At 47.4% G+C, this 22,074-nt stretch overlaps 2 protein-coding genes and 1 long non-coding RNA gene across 12 annotated transcripts in view; 1 reads left to right on the top strand and 2 right to left on the bottom strand.

The window, feature by feature from the left end:
• LOC136395721 (calcium/calmodulin-dependent protein kinase kinase 2) overlaps positions 1-6,173 on the bottom strand; it is a 50,027-nt gene extending 43,854 nt beyond the window's left edge. For 3 of the 9 annotated variants that reach the window (XM_066370961.1, XM_066370959.1, XM_066370957.1), the window contains exons 1-2: positions 5,997-6,173; positions 140-274 (exon numbers count right to left, since the gene is read on the bottom strand). In XM_066370961.1, the coding sequence (XP_066227058.1) occupies positions 140-271 (132 nt within the window). In that variant the 5' untranslated portion in view covers positions 272-274; positions 5,997-6,173. Of the gene's footprint in view, positions 1-139; positions 275-2,142; positions 2,193-5,996 lie in introns of all 9 variants that reach the window. The other 6 variants (XM_066370965.1, XM_066370960.1, XM_066370958.1 and 3 more) reach the window with 5 other exon arrangements.
• A 71-nt stretch (positions 6,174-6,244) lies between these two features.
• LOC136395725 (uncharacterized) lies at positions 6,245-13,327 on the top strand. The gene is made up of 3 exons (XR_010749375.1): positions 6,245-6,506; positions 7,845-7,917; positions 13,169-13,327. It is a non-coding gene; the product is annotated as an uncharacterized lncRNA (long non-coding RNA).
• A 56-nt stretch (positions 13,328-13,383) lies between these two features.
• LOC136395720 (anaphase-promoting complex subunit 5) overlaps positions 13,384-22,074 on the bottom strand; it is a 29,238-nt gene continuing 20,547 nt past the window's right edge. Inside the window, exons 12-17 of one of the 2 annotated variants that reach the window (XM_066370955.1) lie at positions 20,339-20,413; positions 17,997-18,118; positions 17,447-17,554; positions 17,219-17,366; positions 14,607-14,769; positions 13,384-13,778 (exon numbers count right to left, since the gene is read on the bottom strand). In XM_066370955.1, coding sequence (XP_066227052.1) covers positions 13,567-13,778; positions 14,607-14,769; positions 17,219-17,366; positions 17,447-17,554; positions 17,997-18,118; positions 20,339-20,413 — 828 coding nt within the window. In that variant the 3' untranslated portion in view covers positions 13,384-13,566. The remainder of the gene's footprint in view (positions 13,779-14,606; positions 14,770-17,218; positions 17,367-17,446; positions 17,555-17,996; positions 18,119-20,338; positions 20,414-22,074) is intronic. The other variant, XM_066370956.1, reaches the window with a different exon arrangement.

A 22,074-nucleotide genomic window follows, 5' to 3' on the forward strand; every position in this document is an offset into this window, starting at 1 on the left:
GCTGTTCTCACCCATCCACGCTTCCACTGGTTGGTTCTCCTATGTGCCCTGAACGGGGTTCGAACCCACAACCTTTATCGGGACAATGCTCTGACCAACAGAGCTACCTGACCGGGCACAGATTTCATAGTCAGCACACCTGGACTGCCGATGGAGTTGCTGAGACCCACGGAGGTGAGATGAGAGGTCCTGTCCCGGGCGGCTCTGCAGGTTCCAGGACAAGCCAGGACCGGTGGCCCCAATCATGCAGCGAGATATCTAAGACAAGCATGTGCTGGTAAAGAGTGACGAAGTGTGAGTGTGGGAGTAGCGGTGGACGTATTTGGAAAAGGGAGGTAGAAGCCATCTTACTCCCCTTCCTCTTCCTCCACTGGATCCCTCCCCATCTTTCCCTGACCCGAAGGAACAGGCAGGGAAACAACTGGAATTGTGATTTGTAACCAAAAGAAAAAGACTTCAACTTGAACATTCTGCAGCTTAGCAAATCAGAGATGGAGGGGACCAGCTCAGAATCCACAGGAATCCACCTGCCTTGCCCACGCACGGCCCTCCTCCCTCCCTTTTCCTTGCCTATGGAGGTGATGCTCTATCTTCTTCCTTCCCTCCCTCCCACCCTCCCCAACCTCCAACACAAAGAAAGCAACCCCAGCCAGGGGCAAAGAGGGGCGGGGAGTGGCTCTGTGGGTCCAACTCTGTCCCTCACCCCTGGACCCAGAGGGTGGGTGGGGAGAGAACTGTCTGGGATAAATCTAAATGAAATCTCTTTCCACCAGAGGCATTGAAGACAAAATCCCAAAGTACCTTTAAGAAGGCCTATGAGAGGTGTCCTTCCTCCACACCCTGCCCCCTACTCAAACCACTGGTTCCCCATCTAAACTGCCGCACAGGCTTATCTCCTGCGCCACCCACGGTGCCCAACCCCGCCCACTCACTTCCTACCTTCTGTCACCACAAAGACCTTGGCCTCCCAGAGACCCCCACCTCCCGTTTCCAAATTGCAATTAGCATTTTTCTCTCTCCCATTGCCACCTCTCAACTATTTACAGACACCAACCCGATAAAAGGAGACAACATAAAAATAGTCTCCCAGCAGCTTTCTGGAGGGGGTGGGATGGGGGTGCGGGTGGGGGAGGGGGGCACCACAGACTCTCGGAATTTCCTTTCTCTCCTTTCTTTTGAAAGGAAGATGCTAGACTCCTTTACCTTTCCCAAAGCGCGCCCCAACAGGTCACAGGCTACTCGCCTGGGAGCTCCCTGGGGACAGGGACCAAGCCCCTGCATTACTCACTTTCCAGGGCAGAGCTTGTCACCGGCCCCCAACAGTTATGTCTTCAGTCAGAGCTGAGCGCACCAGGGCCCAGGGCCAGTGCCCTGGCTGCCCTCTTTCCATCACCTCCTGGGCCTCCTTCCAAAAACATGAGCCAAAAACACAAGACTTCTGGCTTTTCTCTATGCTCAAAAGGTTTCATCATTGAATAAAAATAAAAAAAATCAGCAGCAACAGGACCAACACGGTTGAAACTGAAAACGTCGGCAGCTAAGATCATGCTTTCTCCATTTTGGTCAGGAGCACCCCCTCAGCAGGGGATACCAAAACAGGGGGTGGGTCTTCCCTGTGAACTCTTACCACACTCACTCCTTTTTAAATATGCCTTTTCCTCCCCATTCTGTTGAGGAAGAGATCCAATCAGGGAAGAACAAAAAAAAGAAAAACTCATTCAAACTCTTATTTTTCAGAGAGCAAAACCATTTGGGAATTATTTCCATGTATAACCGCCTAGAAGAGGTGGTGTCTTCTCCCTGAGGACGGGCAACCTATGCCAGCCTGAGGAGGCCAAGGGACAAGGCAGACTTGAGAGCCTATCAGGAAACCATCAGGAAGCAACCTGAGCCTCGATTCTCATCTGTAAAATGGAGCCATCATGGCCTACCTTGAGGGTCGCTGTAGAGCCAGGCTTCTGTATGAAAGTGCCCAGCACACAGCCTAGCCTAGCTCTGAAGAAAAGACCCCAGCGGGAGGGGCTGAGGGGTGCTCAGCTGCTTCGTGGATATCTGGAAAGACTGAGGTGACTCCACACCTGGCATCGCAGTTAGGGCTCCATCTACCTGGTGGGGCTTTCTTTACTTTGCGTATTTACTTACCTGGGAAAAAAAAGTGTCACAAAATACACACCAGTAAATCACGTGGGGACCTACAATTAACAAATCATGGCGACTGAAAAGAATAGACCCGAATGAAATCAAGACTCCCCCAAAACCACCTATGCACTGCCCCGGGCGATGGGCTTAGAAGAATTCCCATGGAGGAGCAGGTGGGGGTGAAATTAAGCGAATCCCAAAAACCTTGTTCCAGGAAGTTGGTCCCCAAATGATTTTAGAGAATCTTTCTCCCGTCGCCCTCTCCCTGTAAATGGAGTGACCAAATAAGTCCTGTGCCCAGAGGTTTATTAACCAGGGGCGGTGGAGGACAGGAATGAAGTAGCCTTAAGGCCTTAAGGTGGAAACAACCAAGTGTCCACTAACAAATGAGTGGATAAGACAAAATGTGATCTATCCACACACAGGAATATTACTCGGCCATAAAAAGAAAGCACCAATATATTCTATGACATGGAAGAACCTTGAAAACGGTGTGCTTAGTGAAAGGAGCCAGATGCAAAAGGTCCCGTATTATGAACAGGTCGGAAGGGCAGCAAGCACAGCCTGGAAGAAGAAAAGTCCAGGCCCTGGTCAGTTGGCTCAGCAGTAGAGCATTGGCCCGGCGTGTGGAAGTCCCAGGTTCGATTCCCAGTCAGGGCACACAGGAGAAGTGCCCATCTGCTTCTCCACCCTTCCCCTTCTCCTTTCTCTCTGTCTCTCTCTTCCCCTCCCACAGCCAAGGCTCCATTGAAGCAAAGTTGGCCCGGGCACTGAGGACTGCTCCATGGCTTCTGCCTCAGGCACTAGAATGGCTCCAGTTGCAACAGAGCAATGTCCCAGAAGGGCCGAGCATCACCCCCTGGTGGGCATGCCGGGTGGATCCCACTCGGGCACATGAGGGAGTCTATCTGACTGCCTCCCTGCTTCTAACTTTGGAAACACACACACACACACAAAAGGTTCATTCTGTAAGGGCATCTTCTCAACTTCCAGGCGAGAAGGCAGAGAAGTGCTGGCAAAGGCCACAGCAGCCCATGGGGCCAGGCCTCTCTAACCCGGTCCACAGAGAGGGGCTATTGGAAAAGCAAAACATCAGCAAGTCCTGACTGAACAGCTCTGTTGGTTAGAGTGCCAACCCCATACCCCAAAGTTGTGGGTCTGATCCCTGGTCAGGGCACATACAAGAATCAACCAAGGAATGCATAAGTAAGTGGAACAACAAATCAATGTTTCTCTCTCTCTCTCTTTCTGTTTCTTTCTCTCTATCTCTCTTCCTACAATCAAATTTTTTTAATCTGCAAAATATAGCAACACAAGTCCCTCTGACCCAAAGGAAAATCTGAAATAGCACTTGCCCCAAATCTTCAGGATCAGGAAAGGAAATGGGAACCATATGTTACCCACAGCTACAGGAAGAAGACATATCAGGCTACCAGTCACCCTGAACAAGTTACTGAGCTTCTCTGAGCCGTTCCATGAAATGGGTTCATGTTAGAATAAGGGTGACTCTGTGGTCCATGTTAAAATCTGAGCCCAAATGCCTTGAAAACAGGCTTGGCCTACCCCACCTGGTCCAGATCTTCCTCCTGAGAGGTGCCACCCCACCCACCAGCCCCTCTTAGATCAAGGCTGAGGTTCTCAAGGAGACTGCAGAAAGTTTCCCCCACCAGGTCACCCCGTGCTATCACCCTCTCCTCCTCCTCCCACCAAATGCCACTTGTTAGCCCATCCTCAAGGCTCAACACAAATAACACCTCTCTCAGGAAGCCTCCTAGACTGGCACCAGGCAGAAGGGATTTCTCCAGAATCCCCACTGCCCTCAGCTCCCTTCATTCCCACAGCACTCATTCCTCCTGGTGTTTCTCAACAGGGCACTGCTGGCATTTAGGGCAGGGCAATTCTTCACGTCTGTCTGTGGAAGATCTGGCCTGCTTGTGGGACATGTGGCATCTCTAGCTCCCGCCCACCCAAACCCAGGAGTGCTCAGATTATTCTGACAACCAGAAGTCACCCCCACAGTTTTCCAAACACTTTCCAGGAAGGTGGGACCGCCCCTGATGAGAGCTGCTGGCACAGTTATTAGTAAATATTATTTGGCTACTAGACCATTAACAACCTGAGAGCACAGACAAGCCTTAGGCTGATCAGCATCGCGCCAAGCTTGTGTAGATCTGTGTCCTCCCAGGCTGGTTTAATGAACGAATCTGGACTCCTCAAGAAGCTGAGGGCGGCCCTGCAAGGGTCCCTGCTCTAAAACAGGTGGGAAAATGCAAAGGCTCCAGGAGCTGCCACACCTGGGTTGGCTGTGTGATCCTGGGCAAATTACTTAACCTCTCTGAGCCCCTCCATACATGGGGCTAACTCCTAGCAACACCGCAGGATTATTTCAAGCCTCCATCTCCTCATCTCTGCAATGGGGTTAAAATCTCTTCCTCCCAGGATAGTTTTAGGCATTAAATGAGATGATGCATGCAACACATAGCACAGTACTTATGAGCTCATCCAATGGTGGCTGTTTTTTATTCAAAAATGTGTGTGTGCTTCCATTACAAATGGCTTCTTTCTACATAGGAAGGGTTTGTGAGCAGCAATCTAAATGGAAGGTCCAGGCTCACATTTGCATAGCATATACACTGCTTATTCTTAAATTGAATGTTTATGTGGGTGGTTCGGAAGGAGGGGTCTAATTCCCCCTGAAGCCTACCCCTAGGAACAAGGAGGCTTTTGGGAACAAAGAGCTATCCTCTTGGCTGCCTGATGGGGGCAGCGCCAGGAGAGGGGAGTAGTAAATGACTGCACAGCTCCAGGGCACTCTAAGTTTCTATCCCTAGCTCTGTGGGGACTACCAGGCTGAGGAAGGCAAAAGTTGCCTCTTAGGAGGTGAACACTGCATGACCCACCCCAAGGCCAGAAGGCCCCTCTCTTGCCAACAGCACTGAGTTTCAGCCCGCGCAAACGCCACTCCCCTGCACCAACCCTCTGGGGAAGATAAGAGGGGCTGAGGTGCACCCTCTTCAGTGCCAAACGAGAGGATGGCTGGCAGAGCTGTGAAAACACCCTACTTCCCAAACTGGGCAGTGCAGGGGAGTAGGAGCCAGGAAAAGCTCAAGGCTGAAGTGGGTGGCGCCCCAGGCACCAAGATCCAGTGCTGAGTGGGGCTGGGCCAAGCATCTCCGCCTCCTCAAGAGTCAGGCAGGGGAGCCGGTACAGGCACCTCTCTGCATGCACACCGAGCTTGCTGCAGCCCCGAGGTGAATTTAGGTCAAAGGGACCAAGCCTGTGAGGTTCTGGCCGAGAACTTGGTGAGGGGGGCAGAGAGAGGTGGGGCAGAGAGCCGACTGGGGACAGGCAACGGTCCCCGGCCCCAAGCGCTGGCCTAGGGTCCTGCCGCCTGGTGTCCAATCTCCCCAAGGCCTGCGTTTGCCCCCAAGATCGGCGGGTGCTCCGAGTCCGTGGGCCCTCTCCTCCCCAGTGCGCTAGGGCTCTCCCCACCTGTCAAACGCGAGGGGGTGGGCCGAGGTAGCCTCCAAGATCCTTGCTGCCCGAGCCCCCGGGTGACCTCGGTTGCAAACTCCGGGACCACCCTGCCACCTTGGGCCAGGCGCCGTCCCGCCGAGAGGCCACCCCAGGCCCTGGGGCTCAGAGGATGCGAAGGAAGGGGCGCCGGGGACCGAGCCCCCACGTGGTGGGGCGTGGGGCGGCGCACGTGGGGTCCCTTTGGAGAAGGGAGCCCGGGGCCGGCCTCAGGGCTTTGTCTGCAATCCTGGCAGTGGCTCCTCCCGCCTCAAGAGGCCGAGGGCGCCGGGGCTGCCGCGGCTTAGTCCCCCGTCACCGTGACCCGCCTCTCGCCAGCTCACCTGGCCTCCGCGCCGCCGCCGCCGCCGCCTCCCGCGGTCTGCGCCCCCGGCTTCGCTTTGCTCGGCTCGGCGCAGCCCCGGCGGGCGTGCTGGGGGCGGGGGCGGGAGGAGCCGCCCGGGTCCCCGCTCCAGCGCGACACCGCCGCGGGCTGCACGGGGATTGGCCGCCGCCGCTGAAACCCGGCGCGCCGAGCCGGCCCCGCCCGCGCCCGCGCCCTGCGCGCGCCCCCCTGGGCGCGTCCCCGCCGCCTGGCCAGGTGCCGGGGAGGGCGGGGAGGCGGGAGCCCGCAGAGGCGAAAGTAGCGGAGAGAAAGGAGAAGAAAGGGGAGGCGGGGTCGAGCAGACGGAGTAGGCTGAGGCCGGGCCGGGAAGGAGGCCGCGGACTTGCGAGGAGGGGGAGACCCGCCGGGGGCACGAGCGCGGAGGCTGCGCTGCAACTTTACCCCCGGCCGCCGAACGCACCTGCCCCGGTTCTCCCCGCGGCGGCTGCGGCACCCTTCGGCGGGATGGGTTAGCTTTGTTTAGCCACGCGCGGGAACAGTCGGCAGCGGCAGAGTCCCTGAAAGTTCCCCAAGGCTGCGGAGCACCTACTTGGGGAATCCCTTCCGCACCGGCCCCACCACTGCTCAGAGCTCGCCCTAAATGCTAAAGGACGGTGTACCTTCCTCACCCCCTATGCCTCCTGGATGTACCAAAATACCGAAACCCAGTGAAATCTGGCTTTTCCCGAAGACTACTTAGATGCTTTGTGTAGAAAACACCATATTCTTACCAAACGTGCCACTCCTTTTAGTGCTCTACTTTGCTGGAGCCGTAAGTGTGTGGTTGGTGTCCCAGCTTGGTATCAGCGCCGCGGAGGGCGAGAGAAAACCAAGGGCTGCCAGGCCTCCCGCCTTGGGTGGTTGTGAACCCCAGTCCTAAACCAGGACTTACCACGGGGTGTCTCACTCTGCAAAGCAGCCAAAAGGGAAATCCAAAATTGAGAAGGGAGTCAAAAGCCAAAGTAATGAAAGGTTTGAAGTCCGCTTGTCAACTGGGTGCATTTCCAGTCCACTTCTGTTCAGCTCCTCTAGTATTTCCAGGCTGCAGGGGCGCTCTCCAACAATTGGGGCGTTCCAATAAGATGGCCACCCCTCCTGATGTTATTCAGCATTGCAAGTATTTATTGAGAATACCGAAGACCTGGGAACAACCGTCCTAAGTGATCAGCATGGGAATGGATCCATGAAACGTGTTATAGTCATTTGATGAATGTCATAAAGTTTTAGGCCTTTTACGTATAAGTGGGTTTGAAGCAGATGGCGAAATGTGAAGTCAATTCTCAACGGTGGATACATAGTTGTGTATTTTTCTATTTTCTTCCCCCCAAAAAATGTATTGAGGCTGATAGGGAACATCCGGAACATGTTTGTCTGACTATGTGACAGGAGTCAGCAAACTTTTCCTGTTGAGGGCCAGACAGTAAATATTTTAGGCTTTGCAGACCTTATGCTGTCTGTTGGCAACACCTTTGCCATTCTAGCAGCAAAAGTAAGTGAATGGACATGGCTGTGTTCCAATAAAACTTTATTTACAGCACAGAAAGTTGAATTTCACATAATGTTCGGATAACAAAGTATTGTTTTGATTTTTCTTCAACCATTTTAAATATATAAACCATTCTGAGCCAATAGGCCATATGAAAACAGGTGACATGCCAGATTTGGCCCACAGGCCATAGTTTGGCAACCCCTGCTATACTAAAGAAACCAAAATAGATATTGGTTGATGTTGTTTCCTGTTACGTGTTAAAATATACAGTTCTACATGTTTCCATCGTGTTGTCGAATTGTCTTTTTGTTTTATTAGAACACTGGCTAATGGGCAGAAACTTAGATGTATGTGCATCTGTGTAAAGTTAGAAGCCAATGATGTGAGAAAGGTAAGAAAGAGCCCATTCCAATATAAACTGTAGCCCCAAATTCACTTCTTTCTGGAAGGATTTCCTGCAGTGCTGTGACCCAGACCCTCCCTGTCCTCTCTCCAGTCCGATCTCCTATAGCAAGGACCGTGCCATTTATTTGATGCTCAGATACCCTGCCTGTGTTATTCTTCACTTTTCACTCATGCATTCTGACCTGTCCACAGAGCTATACATTCCTGGAATGTAGGGAGGTACCACTGCTGATTCACTGGTTTACCTTCAGCTTTGCAACTGAAAGCAGTGACTGGGGAAGTCAGGCAGACCTAGTTCAAACTCCAGCTTTTTTTTTTGTATTTTTCTGAAGTTGGAAACAGGGAGGCAGTCAGACAGACTCCCTCATGCGCCCGACCTGGATCCCCCCCCCCCCCGTCACGCCCACCAGGGGGCGATGCTTTGCCCATCTGGGGCGTCGCTCTGTCACAACCAGAGCCATTCTAGCGCCTGAGGCAGAGGGCACAGAGCCATCTTCAGCGCCCAGGCCGACTTTGCTCCAATGAAGCCTTGGCTGCGGGAGGGGAAGAGAGAGACAGAGAGGAAGGAGAGGGGGAGGGGTAGAGAAACAGATGGGCGCTTCTCCTGTGTGCCCTGGCCAGGAATCGAACCCGGGACTCCTACACACCAGGCCGATGCTCTACCACTGAGCCAACCAGCCAGGGCCTAAACTCCAGCTTTGATAGTTAATTAGCTCTGTGGCCTTGGACAGGTGACTGCTTTTATTAGCTGTCAAATGGGGACAATAAGCCTAGCTCAGCTCACAGGCTGGCTTGGGGTTGAAATACAGTTGTATACGTAAAGATAATAGCTCAGTGCTTGTCACATAAAGCACACAGAGGTGCTAACTATTAATATGCTTGCCACAGAGTGAAAAACGCCATCAGCCGTGTGCCTTTCTGATTAATGTGAATTAAAACAAAGCAGAGAACATCTCAACCGGCCTCTCATTGACATTCAGTCCCTTTGTGATAGGACTCAACCCACACAAACCATTTTCTTCTTAGTGATAATGGAAAGAAGAATTGGCTTTGCTTTTTGAGCTTTTCTCCTACAAAAGCACCAGGAAAACCTAATCTAGGCAAACAGATCTTGTTGTCTTGACAACACAGACTGACAAGAAAATAAACAAAGCATTTGAATCTTCTTTTTAAGAAAACTTGGGCAGTACCAGGGAGAGGTTGAGGAGTAAGACTTTCCAGTGATGACCTGACCCATTAGGAGAGCATCCTAAGCTCTTGCTATGGCTTTGTCTTTTCCTCCCGGAACTGCTCTGTGTGCTAGTTGTGTTGTTCACTGGCAGGTTCCACCTCCCAAACCTCAGACATCAAGTAGAGACATCCGGATTAACCACACCATTACTCATTGAATTCTTTCCCAGCCAACAGGACAGTAGAAAAATGCTGGCAAAAAAAAAGACCCTGAGAAGTTTGCATTTAACAGGCAGTGAGGTTAATATGTTTGTTAGACCCAAACATAAACAACAGTATAAAAGGGGAAGTCAGCAGGGCCTACATAAAGGTCTACATTTGTCTTAGATGTACTATGAGAAAGAACAAAATCAGTGTGACCACCCCAAAAAGCATCAGGACAAAACTTATGACACTGTGAACCAGCTGAAATATTCAGGAGATGGCGGTGTGGCAATGGGAGAGCAGACGTCACGAGCTGGTCACAGGGGGACTGAATCCAGACGGACTTGTCCTGGTGAGGGAGGTGGGGCAGCTGAAATCACGGGAGCGTACTTTCTCACCTGTGAAATGGTGTTCAGTTTAGCATTAGAGATGCTACCTAGTACAATGTCTGGCCTGTATTGGGCACTAGGTGAATGACAACTGAGAGTATCAGTTATGTGTCCAACCAACTGAAAAATAATATATATTCCCAAATCAGTGCAGGACTTTTCTTTTTACTTTATTTTTTTTAATTTATTCATTTTAGAGAGGAGAGAGAATGATAAAGAGAGAGAGAAAGGGGAGAGGAGCAGGAAGCATCAACTTCCATATGCGCCTTGACCAGGCAAGCCCAGGGTTTTGAATCAGCAGCCTCAGCGTTCCAGTTCGACGCTCTATCCACTGCGCCACCACAGGTCAGGCCAGTGCAGGATTTTTCAAAACTCAGGGAACAGGCAGCAGTAGGCTAATGTGCCCACTAGACTGGATTCCTAGCTCTGTAACTTACTTATACCTCCTTACACCTCAATCTCTATGTCTGTTAAATGGGATTAATGATACTGCTTACCTTTCAGGATTGTAATGAAGATTAATGTGTGAAGATACATAAATAACTTACTATAGGGCGCTCTGTGTTAAGCTATCTGTTCCCACCTGCCCCAATATTGGAAACACTCAACACCAAACCTGCTGGGTCGAGTTCTCACCATGCCAAACCACTGGCTCTGGTCACCACACCTTTCTTCTCTTCCCTTTTGAGGATAAATCCTAAGATCTGTTATAGACCTGAATGTCAACTGGCTATTTAGACATAATCCCCTCCTTACCAAACCCTTTCCACATTTAACCAAATCACCAACTTTTATATCCCTAATTATACCAGTCTGACTCTTTCTTCCCCTGCCAAATGATCCACCAGGAAAGAAGTAACCCAGACAGTTCTGAGTTTGGGGATCACTCTGATGTTTCCAACTTTTCATTTATACCACTATTCCTCCCTGGAGGAGATGGGCCCCAGACAATAAATCTTAAGTCACGGATGTCAGGGAGCTATGGCTTTTTAAAAATATATATATTAATTTTTTTTATTTATTGATTTTTTTTTTTTAGAGAGAGAAGAGTGAGAGAGAGAGAGAAGGGGGAGGAGCAGGAAGCATCAAATCCCATATGTGCCTTGACCAGGCAAGCCCAAGGTTTCAAACCGGCGACCTCAGTGTTCCAGGTCGACGCTCTATCCCACTACGCCACCACAGGTCAGGCTATATTAATTTTTAAAGAGAGAGGAAGTGAGAGAGACATCAATCTGTTGTTCAACTTATTCATGCATTTATTGGTTGATTCTTGTATGTGCCTTGACCAGGAACCAAACTCCAGCATGTGGGGACACCACTCTAACCAACTGAGCTACCCAGCCAGGCCTAGCCATGGTCTCTTTATGTTAGCTTTGGATTCAGTCCTACCAGGGTGAACATGCAAGCTGAGAGCAGGGTCAGGGGCGGTAGGCTGGCTTCATGGGCATGCAAACTGTGCATTTGCATGGGGCTCTTTGCATAGCAGGGCCCCCTATCTGGTTTAAGGCTCTGCTTAATATAGGCCTTGTAGTTTTACTTTGCACTGGGCCACATAAATAATGTAGCCCTGTCCTGGTTAGGTTTGATGACTTCTGGTTTTTAATGTTGACACCTGAGGGGACAGCTGAGCAACTGTGCCCCATCTCTTGGACCTTCTTACACTAAGGCTGAGTGGTTAACATCACTTCTTAGATTGGGAGGATCTTAGTTTAAATACATTGACTCAACATGACATCAGATCAAAGAATTAATTTGGGGGAATAAGAAGAAACATACAGTTATGGTAACTTTCTGGGAGGAAGAATTACTTTTTACTTATAAGGTCTTTAAGAATATTTTTTTTTACCTTCTACATGTATAACCTTTCAAATAAATTTAAGTAAATATTTTTAAACATCAACAGACCACCTGACCAGGCGGGCTGTGAATAGAGCATAGTGGCACAGTGAATAGAGCATCCACCTGGGGCACTGAGGACCCAGTTTCAAAACTCCACGGTCGCCGGTTTGAGTGCAGGCTTACCAGCTTGAGTGTGGGGTCACCAGCTTGAACATGGAGTCATAGACATGACACCATGGTTGCTGGCTTGAGCCCAAAGGTCACTGGCTTGAATTCCAAGGTCACTGGCTTGAGCAAAGGGTCACTGGCTCAGCTGGAGCCCCCCAATCAAGGCATGTATGAGATAGCAATAATGAACAACTAAAGTGCTACAACTCTGAGTTAATGCTTCTCATCTCTCTCCCTGTCTGTCCATCTCTCTTGCACGCGCGCCCTCTCTCCCTCTCTCACCTTTGCTAAAAAAAACCAAACACCCAACAACCAACATTCCAATTAGTCTATCTCCGCATTGAATCTCTTTTTTCCATACACCCTAATGGATGGAAGTGGTTTTACGTGCTTCAAAGCGCTTTGCAGGTAAATTATTTCCCATCAGAAGGTTTAAACTTAATGGAGAAAGAGCCGATGATAGAAGCTGCAAAATTTGGTTGGTGTCTTGTTGCTGTTTTGGACTTGAAACAGATTTTCCTGTGAACACTCAAGGATAATATAAAGTTCATGAACAGACAAAGCAATTCCTGGCTTCTGCTTAATTGCAGAGTTGAGCAAATTAGAGACATTGTGTGTTTGATGGCATTACACACCTCTGAGCTTCAGGTGCTTTCTTAATTTATAATCACCTTATTCATGATGAATTCCTAGACTTAAGATACTATCATCTCTTGCCTGACCAGGCAGTGGCGCAATGAATAGAGTGATGGACTGGGACGCGGAGGACCCAGGTTCAAAACCCCAAGGTCGCCAGCTTGAGCGCAGGCTCATCTGGTTTGAGCAAGGCTCACCAGCTTGAGCCCAAGGTCGCTGGCTTGAGCAAGGGGTCACTCAGTCTGCCATACCCCCTCCCCCCGGTCAAGGCACATATGAGAAAGCAATCAGTGAGAAACTAAGGTGCCACAATGAAGACTTGATGCTTCTCATCTCTCTCCCTTCCTGTCTGTCCCTATCCCTCTCTCTGTCACAAAAAAAGAAAAAAAGATATTATCATCTCTCATTTATATAGTTACAGAAAAAATATACCAATGCAGAAGATAGAAGAAAGTCGACAGCCAGAAAGTGAATGAAATATGCTTGTCATTGATCTAAAATCCATAAACACATCTTCTCCTTCTTAACTCCAGTCAGGGACCAACACGTACTCACAAGCACCCACGGGCCCACTACCAGCACCAGTCAGTCGTACACAGCAGGAAAGCTTCGGAAGGAAACTCAAGCCACAGAAACACCTGCACTGACCCCCTGGCGATACCTACCGATACCCAAAAGGGGTCTTGCTTGAGCATGTGTAAACAAAGCTACATAATGATGGAGAGTATGCACGATTTCTAATACGATATTGGCAGTTTTTCCCAGAGAAACATTATCTTTAACACATGCTAATAATAGCTGTTCATTAACAAAAAGCTGGTGTCTTTGCAGCCTGACCTGTGGTGGCTCAGTGCATAAAGCATCCACCTGGAAAATGGAGGTCTCGGGTTTGAAACCCTGGGATTGCCAGGTCAAGGCACATACGACAAGCAATCAATGAACAACTAAAATGAAGCAACTATGAGTTGATACTTCTTGCTCCTCCCTCCCTCTCTCCTCTCTCTGTAAAATCAATAAATAAAATCTTTTAAAAAAAGGTTGGTGTCTTTATTATCAAAAGGAAAAGGGAAAACAAATAGATATGTATCTTCTAGAAGCAAAATTAAGACTAACGACTCTGAAGTTTATTGATAAGACAGACATCAAAAACATCATGAATATGGAAAGAGGGAGTGTAAACAAGTCCAAAATCTTTCACTCTGCACAGCAGCCTGGCAGGGACGTTCTCACTAGAGATGATTTATCAAGGGCACCCCGTGCGAGGGCAGTTCCTGATGCAGCTGCCGGAAGAGCATTGCACATCGGTTCCTCTCCTGGGTCCTCCCCAGGGTGTGGTAGAGCCTGGCCTGGAAGTAAACGACATCTCTGATCCGCTCCTTGCAGTCCACCTTTGCAAAATAGTTCTTGGCTTCGCTGAGGTTCTCAACAGCAGCCTCCAGAGCTGATGGAAGGAGTGGAAAATACCACACGTTTAACACGTTACATAGTTTCCAAAACTCTATATCTACTTTTATTGATTTAACATGTACCAGTTACTTTTCTTTAACTTTAACTTAAATTGTGTGTGTATTAGCACTTAAACACACTTTTTAATTTTTCAATTACTGTTTACTTTCAGTATTTTTTTTAAAGACTTTAGTCATTTTAGAGAGGAGAGAAGGAGGAGAGAGAGAGAGAGAGAAAGAGAAGAGGGGAGGAGCTGGAAGCATCAACTCCCATATGTGCCTTGACCAGGTAAGCCCAGGGTTTTGAACAGGCGACCTCAGCATTCCAGGTCGATGCTTTATCCACTGCGCCACCACAGGTCAGGTTACTTTCAGTATTATTTTGTATTGGTTTCAGGTGTACAGCACAGTGATTAGACTATCATATACTTTAGTGTTTCTCCTGATATTTCCAGTACTCACCTGGCACATACACAGTTATTGCAATATTACTGACTATATTCCCTATGCTGTGCAGATACTTTTATATTCAACTCTTTGAGGAGAAAAAAATACACTAGAGCAAGATTTTATAAAAGATCTTTAGTCTTGACTTCCAGCCTGGTACCAGATTCTATAGTGTAATAACCATTCATTTGTCTCAACCCGCATGACAAACATACATGTGAAAGCACTTTAAATGCTGCATGAAACTTGAACATAGAATTGTGAACACTCAGGACTTAAATACTGTTCCAGGTCTAATGTCTTCTCTTTTTCTGGGCCCCACATTTTAGAAGCTTTCTGCAATAGTATTGCCTAACAATCTTTGGATGGCTTCCTACCTTCCGCTTTCCTTTCTGGATCATAGGAAGCTGCAGAAGCCACTTGGCACTTGGCCACTAAGAACATGGCCCGGCCTTTGTCCAGGACAGCTCCGTCAGCCAAGATGGGCTCAATGGCCATGTGGAGAAGACTTAAGGCCTGTTCCGGGATTCCAAAGATGAGCTGAAAAAGAAACATCGTCTTGATACACCAAATCTGCAGGTTCTATCCCAATGAGGACACATATAATAATCAACCAAGGAATGCATAAATAGGTGGAGCAGAAAGGTGACATTTCTGCTGCTCCCTCTTTCTCTCAAGTCAATAAATAAGAGTCATTTTGCCTAACCAGGCGGTGGCATAGTGGATAGAGCGTCGGACTGGGACACAGAGGATCCAGGTTCGAAACCCCGAGGTCACTGGCTTGAGCGCGGGCTCATCTGGTTTGAGCAAGGCTCATCAGCTTGAGCCCAAGGTTGCTGGCTTGAGCAAGGGGTCACTCAGTCTGCTGTAGCCCCTACCCCCCAGTCAAAGCACATATGAGAAAGCAATCAATGAACAACGAAGGTGCCGCAACCAAGAATTGATGCTTCTCATATCTCTCTTCCTGTCTGTCCCAATCTGTCCCTCTCTCTGTCTCTGTCACCATAAAAAAAATGAGTAATTTAAAAATAAAAACTTAGCTTTAAAAAAAATCCAACAAGGAAAAGCTTAGGCCCATTGGCTTCACAGGTTAATTCTACCAAACATTTCAAGAATTAGGACCAATCTTTCTCAAACTCCAAAATATAGAAAAGGCCAGTATTATTACCCTAAAAGCAAAGCAAAACAAAGCTATCACAAGAAAACTACAGACCAATCTCTCTTATAAGAGAATCCTCAACAAATATTAAGCAAACAAAATCCAGCAGCATATTAGAAGAACTGTACATCACAACCAAATGGGATTTATTCCAGGAATGCAACGGTTCAATAGGAAAAAAAAATCAAGTTAAACCGAATTATCATATGTTAACAATTCTACTCTTAAGCATACCCAAGAGAAATGAAAACAGATATCCACACAAAAACTTGTACGTGGATGTTTGAACTAATCATAACAGCCAAAAGGTGGAAACCACCCACTGTCCATCAACTGACGAATAAACAATACACGTGTACATGCAATGGAGTATGACTCAGCTGTTAAGAGGGATGTAGTACATGCTACAACATGAATGAGCCCTGAAACCGTTACACTAAGTGAAGAAGCCAGACACAAAAGGCCAGATATTGTATGATTTCATTATAGGAATATACAGAATAGTCAAATCCATAGAAGACACAAAGTAAGTGAGTGATTGCCAGGTGCTGGAACGAGAGGATAGGTAGGTCTGTTTAATGGGAATGAGGTTTCTTTTTGGTGTAATGGAAACATTCTGGAATTAGATAATATGATTGTTGGAAAACACTGTAAATATTCTAAAATATTCTCTCTCTATATATATTGGTATAATATAGATATTCTAAAATCCACTTAAGTATATACTTTAAAATGGTTAAAACCGTGAATTTAACATTATGTGAATTTTAACCTAATTAAGACAATAAAGAATCATTGGGGAAGCCACAAAGGAAAACAGATTCCTAGACTCCGCCATTAGAGTTCTGGGTAGGTTCTAGGGAAGGCCAGGTTTACAGATATTTTTTTAATTTCCCCAATAATTCTAATGCAGTTCGTTTGCAGAACCACTGCTTTAGTTAGTAAATTCGTCTAGTGAACTCAAAATTATAAATTGAATAAATATTCAAAGCCTGCTATATATAGATCCTATTAGGTACCATGGGATAAAGTAGGGGCAAAAACAAATGCCCTAGTGGTAGAGTGTTGGCCTGGCATGCGCAAGTCCCAGGTTGGATTCCCGGTTAGGGCACACAGGAGAGGCGCCCATCTGCTTCTCCACCCCTCCCCCTCTCCTTCCTCTCTGTCTCTCTTTTCCCCTCCCGCAGCCGCAACCGGGGCTCCATTGGAGCAAGGATGGCCCGGGCGCTGGGGATGGCTCCGTGGCCTCTGCCTTGGGCGCTAGAGTGGCTCTGGTCGCAACGGGGCGACACCCCGGTTGGGCAGAGCATCGCCCCCTGGTGGGTGTGCCAGGTGGATCCCAGTCAGGTGCATGCGGGAGTCTGTCTGACTGCCTCCCCGTTTCCAGCTTCAGAAAAATACAAAAAAAAAAAAAAAAAAGGCCCCTTCCCTCATAGCCTTTCTGTTCCACAAGGGGAGAGAGGAAACAAATATTTAGAAAAAAATTTCATTTCCAAAACCTTTCAATGACTTCTTCAGTTCTTTATTCTATTCATCCCCTCGTTAAATCAGGCACTGCTCATTAATATGATCCAAGTTTCGTCAGTGAAAAGGTGAGTACCCATTACTAAATACACAGCTCGGTGAAGCCAGAGCCACTGGGAGGTGTCGGCCTGTCACCAAGTTCACAAACCAGGCTGCTGTGGAGGGCTTGCCGTGGAGACTGCATTCCCAGACTGCCACAGGAAGAAGTCAAAGCTCATTATTACCCTATTCAAAACCAAAAAGCAGTACCAGCCATGCCAGTTCTTGAGTACAAATATGTGTTAAGAAAAACAGAGATTGGCTTACCTGGGCAAAAGCCAGGTTCAGCACCGTTTCGGAGGCCAGGTACTGCAGCCGATACTCCTTGGAGAGGGCCAGGGCTTGCAGGAGCACGGGCAGCGCGATGGTGGGCGAGGAAGACCGCCAGTACAGCTCCGCCACGGACAGCAGGACGCTGCTCGCAATGGGGAAGACACGCATGAGAGCTCCCGCCACCACGTCCCGCCTGTGGGGTGCATGCGAGGCCTCTCTTACCTGATCACCATTTCTGTGTTCCTGATTTTCTGACAATGAATCAACAATTTTTGTAAAAGCTTGTGAGCTTCTGACATTTGGTTCTGAGCCTGCAGTACGACTGCTTTTCTGACAGAAAACAAAATAAACATAAGTGGTTATGTTGATGTTTTGCAAGGGGTATAAGTATAGTCACTTTCAGGGTTAGAATCCCCACTTTCTCACTTGAGACTGGAATTAGATCCACAAAGGGAAGAACTGTGCTGGACAGAATTATGGTTAAGAGGAAAAAAAGTATGTGCATGTGTATAAGCATACATGTGTATACACACACACAGACACACACATGAACAAAGTCTGGAACTATAGATATCAGAATGAAGATTATCTCTGGGGGGGTACTTATTTTCTTCAATTTATCTGTATTTTCTCACTTTCTGTAATATATAATAAAAAGAAAAAAGTTTCTTCCTAAGCTAAAGTGAAAAACTCAATTCACAAACAAGACAAATAAGAATAAAGCCACTTGACAATGAATTCATTCCGGGCTGGAGTTTTCCAAGACTCTTACCGATATACACCCTCTATGCTATGAAGAGCTGTGATTCCTGTAACAAGTGAATCAGCCAAATGATATCTGCCATCGTGCATTGCTCTGTCAAACTGTATTTTCTGATCACATAGCATCCATAACTAATAAGAAAAAAAGTACAATTAGGGACAAAATGGTAAGTGATCACCTGATTATTCAATAGAGATATGAAAGCGTTTTAGTTTGCTTAGCAAATACCCTTACAATTCACACACTCTTTTTTTTGCTATTAAAAAAATATTTTTGCCCTGGCCGGTTGGCTCAGCGGTAGAGCGTCGGCCTGGCGTGCAGGGGACCCGGGTTTGATTCCCGACCAGGGCACACAGGAGAAGCGCCCATTTGCTTCTCCACTCCCCACCTCCTTCCTCTCTGTCTCTCTCTTCCCCTCCCGCAGCCAAGGCTCCATTGGAGCAAAGATGGCCCGGGCGCTGGGATGGCTCCTTGGCCTCTGCCCCAGGCGCTAGAGTGGCTCTGGTTGTGGCAGAGCGACGCCCTGGAGGGGCAGAGCATCACCCCTGGTGGGCGTGCCAGGTGGATCCTGGTCGGGCGCATGCAGGAGTCTGTCTGACTGTCTCTCCCCGTTTCCAGCTTCAGAAAAATACCAAAAAAAAAAAAAAAAATTTAAGTATTTCAAGTATGTGAAAAAGCACTAATGAAATAACAAACACATGTGTGTCAATTATCAACTCTGTCAAAATCACAACATTTTGCTTTATTTGCTTCAAACTATGAAGTACTGTACAAATTCCATTCCCCCTCTCTTTTTTCCAAAATAAGCATTGGGTTTGGTATTTATCATTCCCATCCATGTTCTTACACTTTTACAACATGCATACATATCCATAATTAGTATGTGGTAGAACCAATACATTTTTAAACTCTGTATAAATAAACGGTATCATCCTGTATTGCATCTTTGACAACTTGCTTTGAAAAGCTCAACATTATTTTTAGGGTTTACACATATTAATAAAAGAAATTCTAGTTCATTCCTTTTCACTGATAAATAGTTTTCAATGATATATGTGATACTTTATTCATTCTCATATTGATGGGTTTTTTTTAGGTGGCATCAATTTTTCCCTCTTCTGAAAAATGCTGCAATAAACACTTTCATGCACCTCTCCCTGCGCAAGAGTTGATCTCGGGAATACACAAGCGGCGGAAACACTGGGCTGTTAGCATGCGTGTTTCACTAAATACAGTCCCCATGTGTTCTTCAGATGGGCCTTGCCACTTTTCAGCCCCCAGCAGCAGCCTGTGACATTGCTCATCGCTCCACATTCCCACTGACTGCTGGTATTCTCAGATATTTTACCTATGGCTAATCTGATGGGGATGAAATATCTCATTATTGCTTTCATTTGTAATTTCCTGACCACTAGTCAGGGTTGAGCATCTTCTTATATATTTATCTGCCATGAATGTTTTTTCTGTCAACTGTAAATTAAATCGTAGCTTTTTAAAAAAAATTTTTTTTAACTGTACACCTTCTTTGTTACAGCTAGAACTGTAACTGAAACTACCGCAGCATGTTAGCACCGCCACAGAACCACACTTCGTCCCCCCAGGTGCTATCTGCTGTCTTGATTGCTTACTGCCCCCCTCCCCCATCCTGGGTGCTCTGAATTCAGATATTAGCACAGCTCACAGGCAGATGAGTGCTCACACCATATCTAATGACCACTGTGCGGAACCACTCCAGGGACTCACAGTGGGAGATTCCCAGGTCTCAATCGCTAATGATTTCAGATTCCCTACTCCACTGAAGACTCAACTTGCTAAGGGAAGGAAGAGAAAGCGGCCCCTTGTTAACAGTTTTTTCAGCCTCTTTAGAGATAAAAATCAGTGCTGTAAGAAACCAAGGGCCTGGGACTACTTTATAAATTCATTCCCTCTGGGTACAACATCTTCCCAAACAGTTATTTAATTCTGGGAGGAAAGGATTCAAGTTGCCAAGTACAAGGCAAAATAACAAAACCAGGACCTAATTCTTGATCTGATGAAAGACAGTGACGATTTCTTTTCCTCTTCCCACACAGTTAGAGATAAAGTATTAGGAATACTAATTTAAAACCGTGAAGACGGGAGGAAAAGAAGGATCCTGCTTTAAATCTCTTCTCAGGTTATGTCTCGGCCTTTTCGAAGAAGGCCTGCAGAATCCCCTAATTGCCTACGTTGACCTTAATGCATGGACACCACAGAAAGGAACCAGGACACAAGAAACTGAAAGCAGCATCTGAAATATTGCCCTTTGACAACAATACAGTAAAAACTGTCTTTTCAGAAATAAATCCAATGTCACGCAAAGAACCAGTTACCTGGGCATGCTGACTATTGGGCGGGAATCTTTCCTTCAGGTGCTTTAACACCTCAGAAGCGGCAGCAAAACAGCCCTAAACAAGAAGACACAAGTGATGAGCACAACTGTGTTGAAGCCGCACCTGCTGCACCAGGAGCAGGATGTATTCGGTTCACTTTTCTGGGTGCAATAACCTGGGATTCACTAGGCTGAGGCTGTCAGATATCAAAAGGTCACTTTATTTTTAGGTTCCAATATATTTTATGTGTGAAGTTACACACATAATACATGTTCACTCTAGAATAAAAACTTACAAATACAAAAGACATGACTTTTCATCCCATCAAAGAAATTACAGTTAATATTTTTACACATATCCTTCTAGATCTCTTTTATGAACATAAATATAAAACATAAATATTCCAAAAACCAATATTCATAGTACTTTTGTAAAGTGCCTATAACACATGGTAGGCACGCAATAAATATGTCTTCAACAAATGAATCTTTCCAGTGTCAATAAACACAAATCTCTATCATCATCATACTTATTAGGGAAATTATAGTATATACCAAAATAATCTCCTAGTTTGGAATATTGTGATTGTTCCCAATTTTTTTCATTTTAAAAAAAAATGCTACAATGGGGCCCTGGCCGGATTGCTCAGTGGTAGAGCGTCAGCCTGGCGTGCAGGAGTCCCAGGTTCAATTCCCAGCCAGGGCACACAGGAGAAGTGCCCATCTGCTTCTCCACCCCTCCCCCTCCCCTTCCTCTCTGTCTCTCTCTTCCCCTCCCGTAGCCAGGGCTCCATTGGAGCAAAGTTGGCCCGGGTGCTGAGGATGGCTCCATGGCCTCTGCCTCAGGCACTAGAATGGCTCTGGTTGCAACAGAGCAACGGCCCAGATGGGCGGAGCATCGCCCCCTGGTGGGCATGCCGGGTGGATCCCGGTCGGGCGCACGTGGCAGTCTGTCAGACTGCCTCCCCGATTCCAACTTCAGAAAATACAAAAAAAAAACAACTCATGCTACAATGACCACCTTGGTGCATACATACTTATATTTCTTTAGGATAAAACCATAGAAACTGAACTGCTGAGCAAAATGCTAGACACTTTTTTTTTTCTTTTTTTTTTGTATTTTTCTGAAGCTGGAAACGGGGAGAGACAGTCAGACAGACTCCCGCATGCGCCCGACTGGGATCCACCCGTCACGCCCACCAGGGGGGACGCTCTGCCCATCAGGGGGCGATGCTCTGCCCATCAGGGGGCGATGCTCTGCCCCTCCGGGGGGTCGCTCTGTTGAGACCAGAGCCACTCTAGCGCCTGGGGCAGAGGTCAAGGAGCCATCCCCAGCGCCTGGGCCATCTTTGCTCCAATGGAGCCTTGGCTGCGGGAGGGGAAGAGAGAGACAGAGAGGAAGGAGGGGGGGGTGGAGAAGCAAATGGGCGCTTCTCCTATGTGCCCTGGCCGGGAATCGAACCCGGGTTCCCCGCACGCCAGGCTGACGCTCTACCGCTGAGCCAACCGGCCAGGGCCTACAGTCTTATATTGTTGGGATGTTTATCTTTATCTCATTGACTCCAAAAGCTTTTCAGTTTGTCCAAATCTTTGATTAGGTAATGTATCTTCTGTCTATATCAGGGATTGGGAAGCTTTTTGGCTGAGAGAGCCATGAATACCACATATTTTAAAATGTAATTCCGTGAGAGCCATACAACGACCCGTGTACATTACGCATTATCCAATAAAAATTTG

This window comes from Saccopteryx leptura, chromosome 2 (genome assembly GCF_036850995.1).
Source record: "Saccopteryx leptura isolate mSacLep1 chromosome 2, mSacLep1_pri_phased_curated, whole genome shotgun sequence".
NCBI classification, from domain to species: Eukaryota; Metazoa; Chordata; class Mammalia; order Chiroptera; family Emballonuridae; genus Saccopteryx; species Saccopteryx leptura.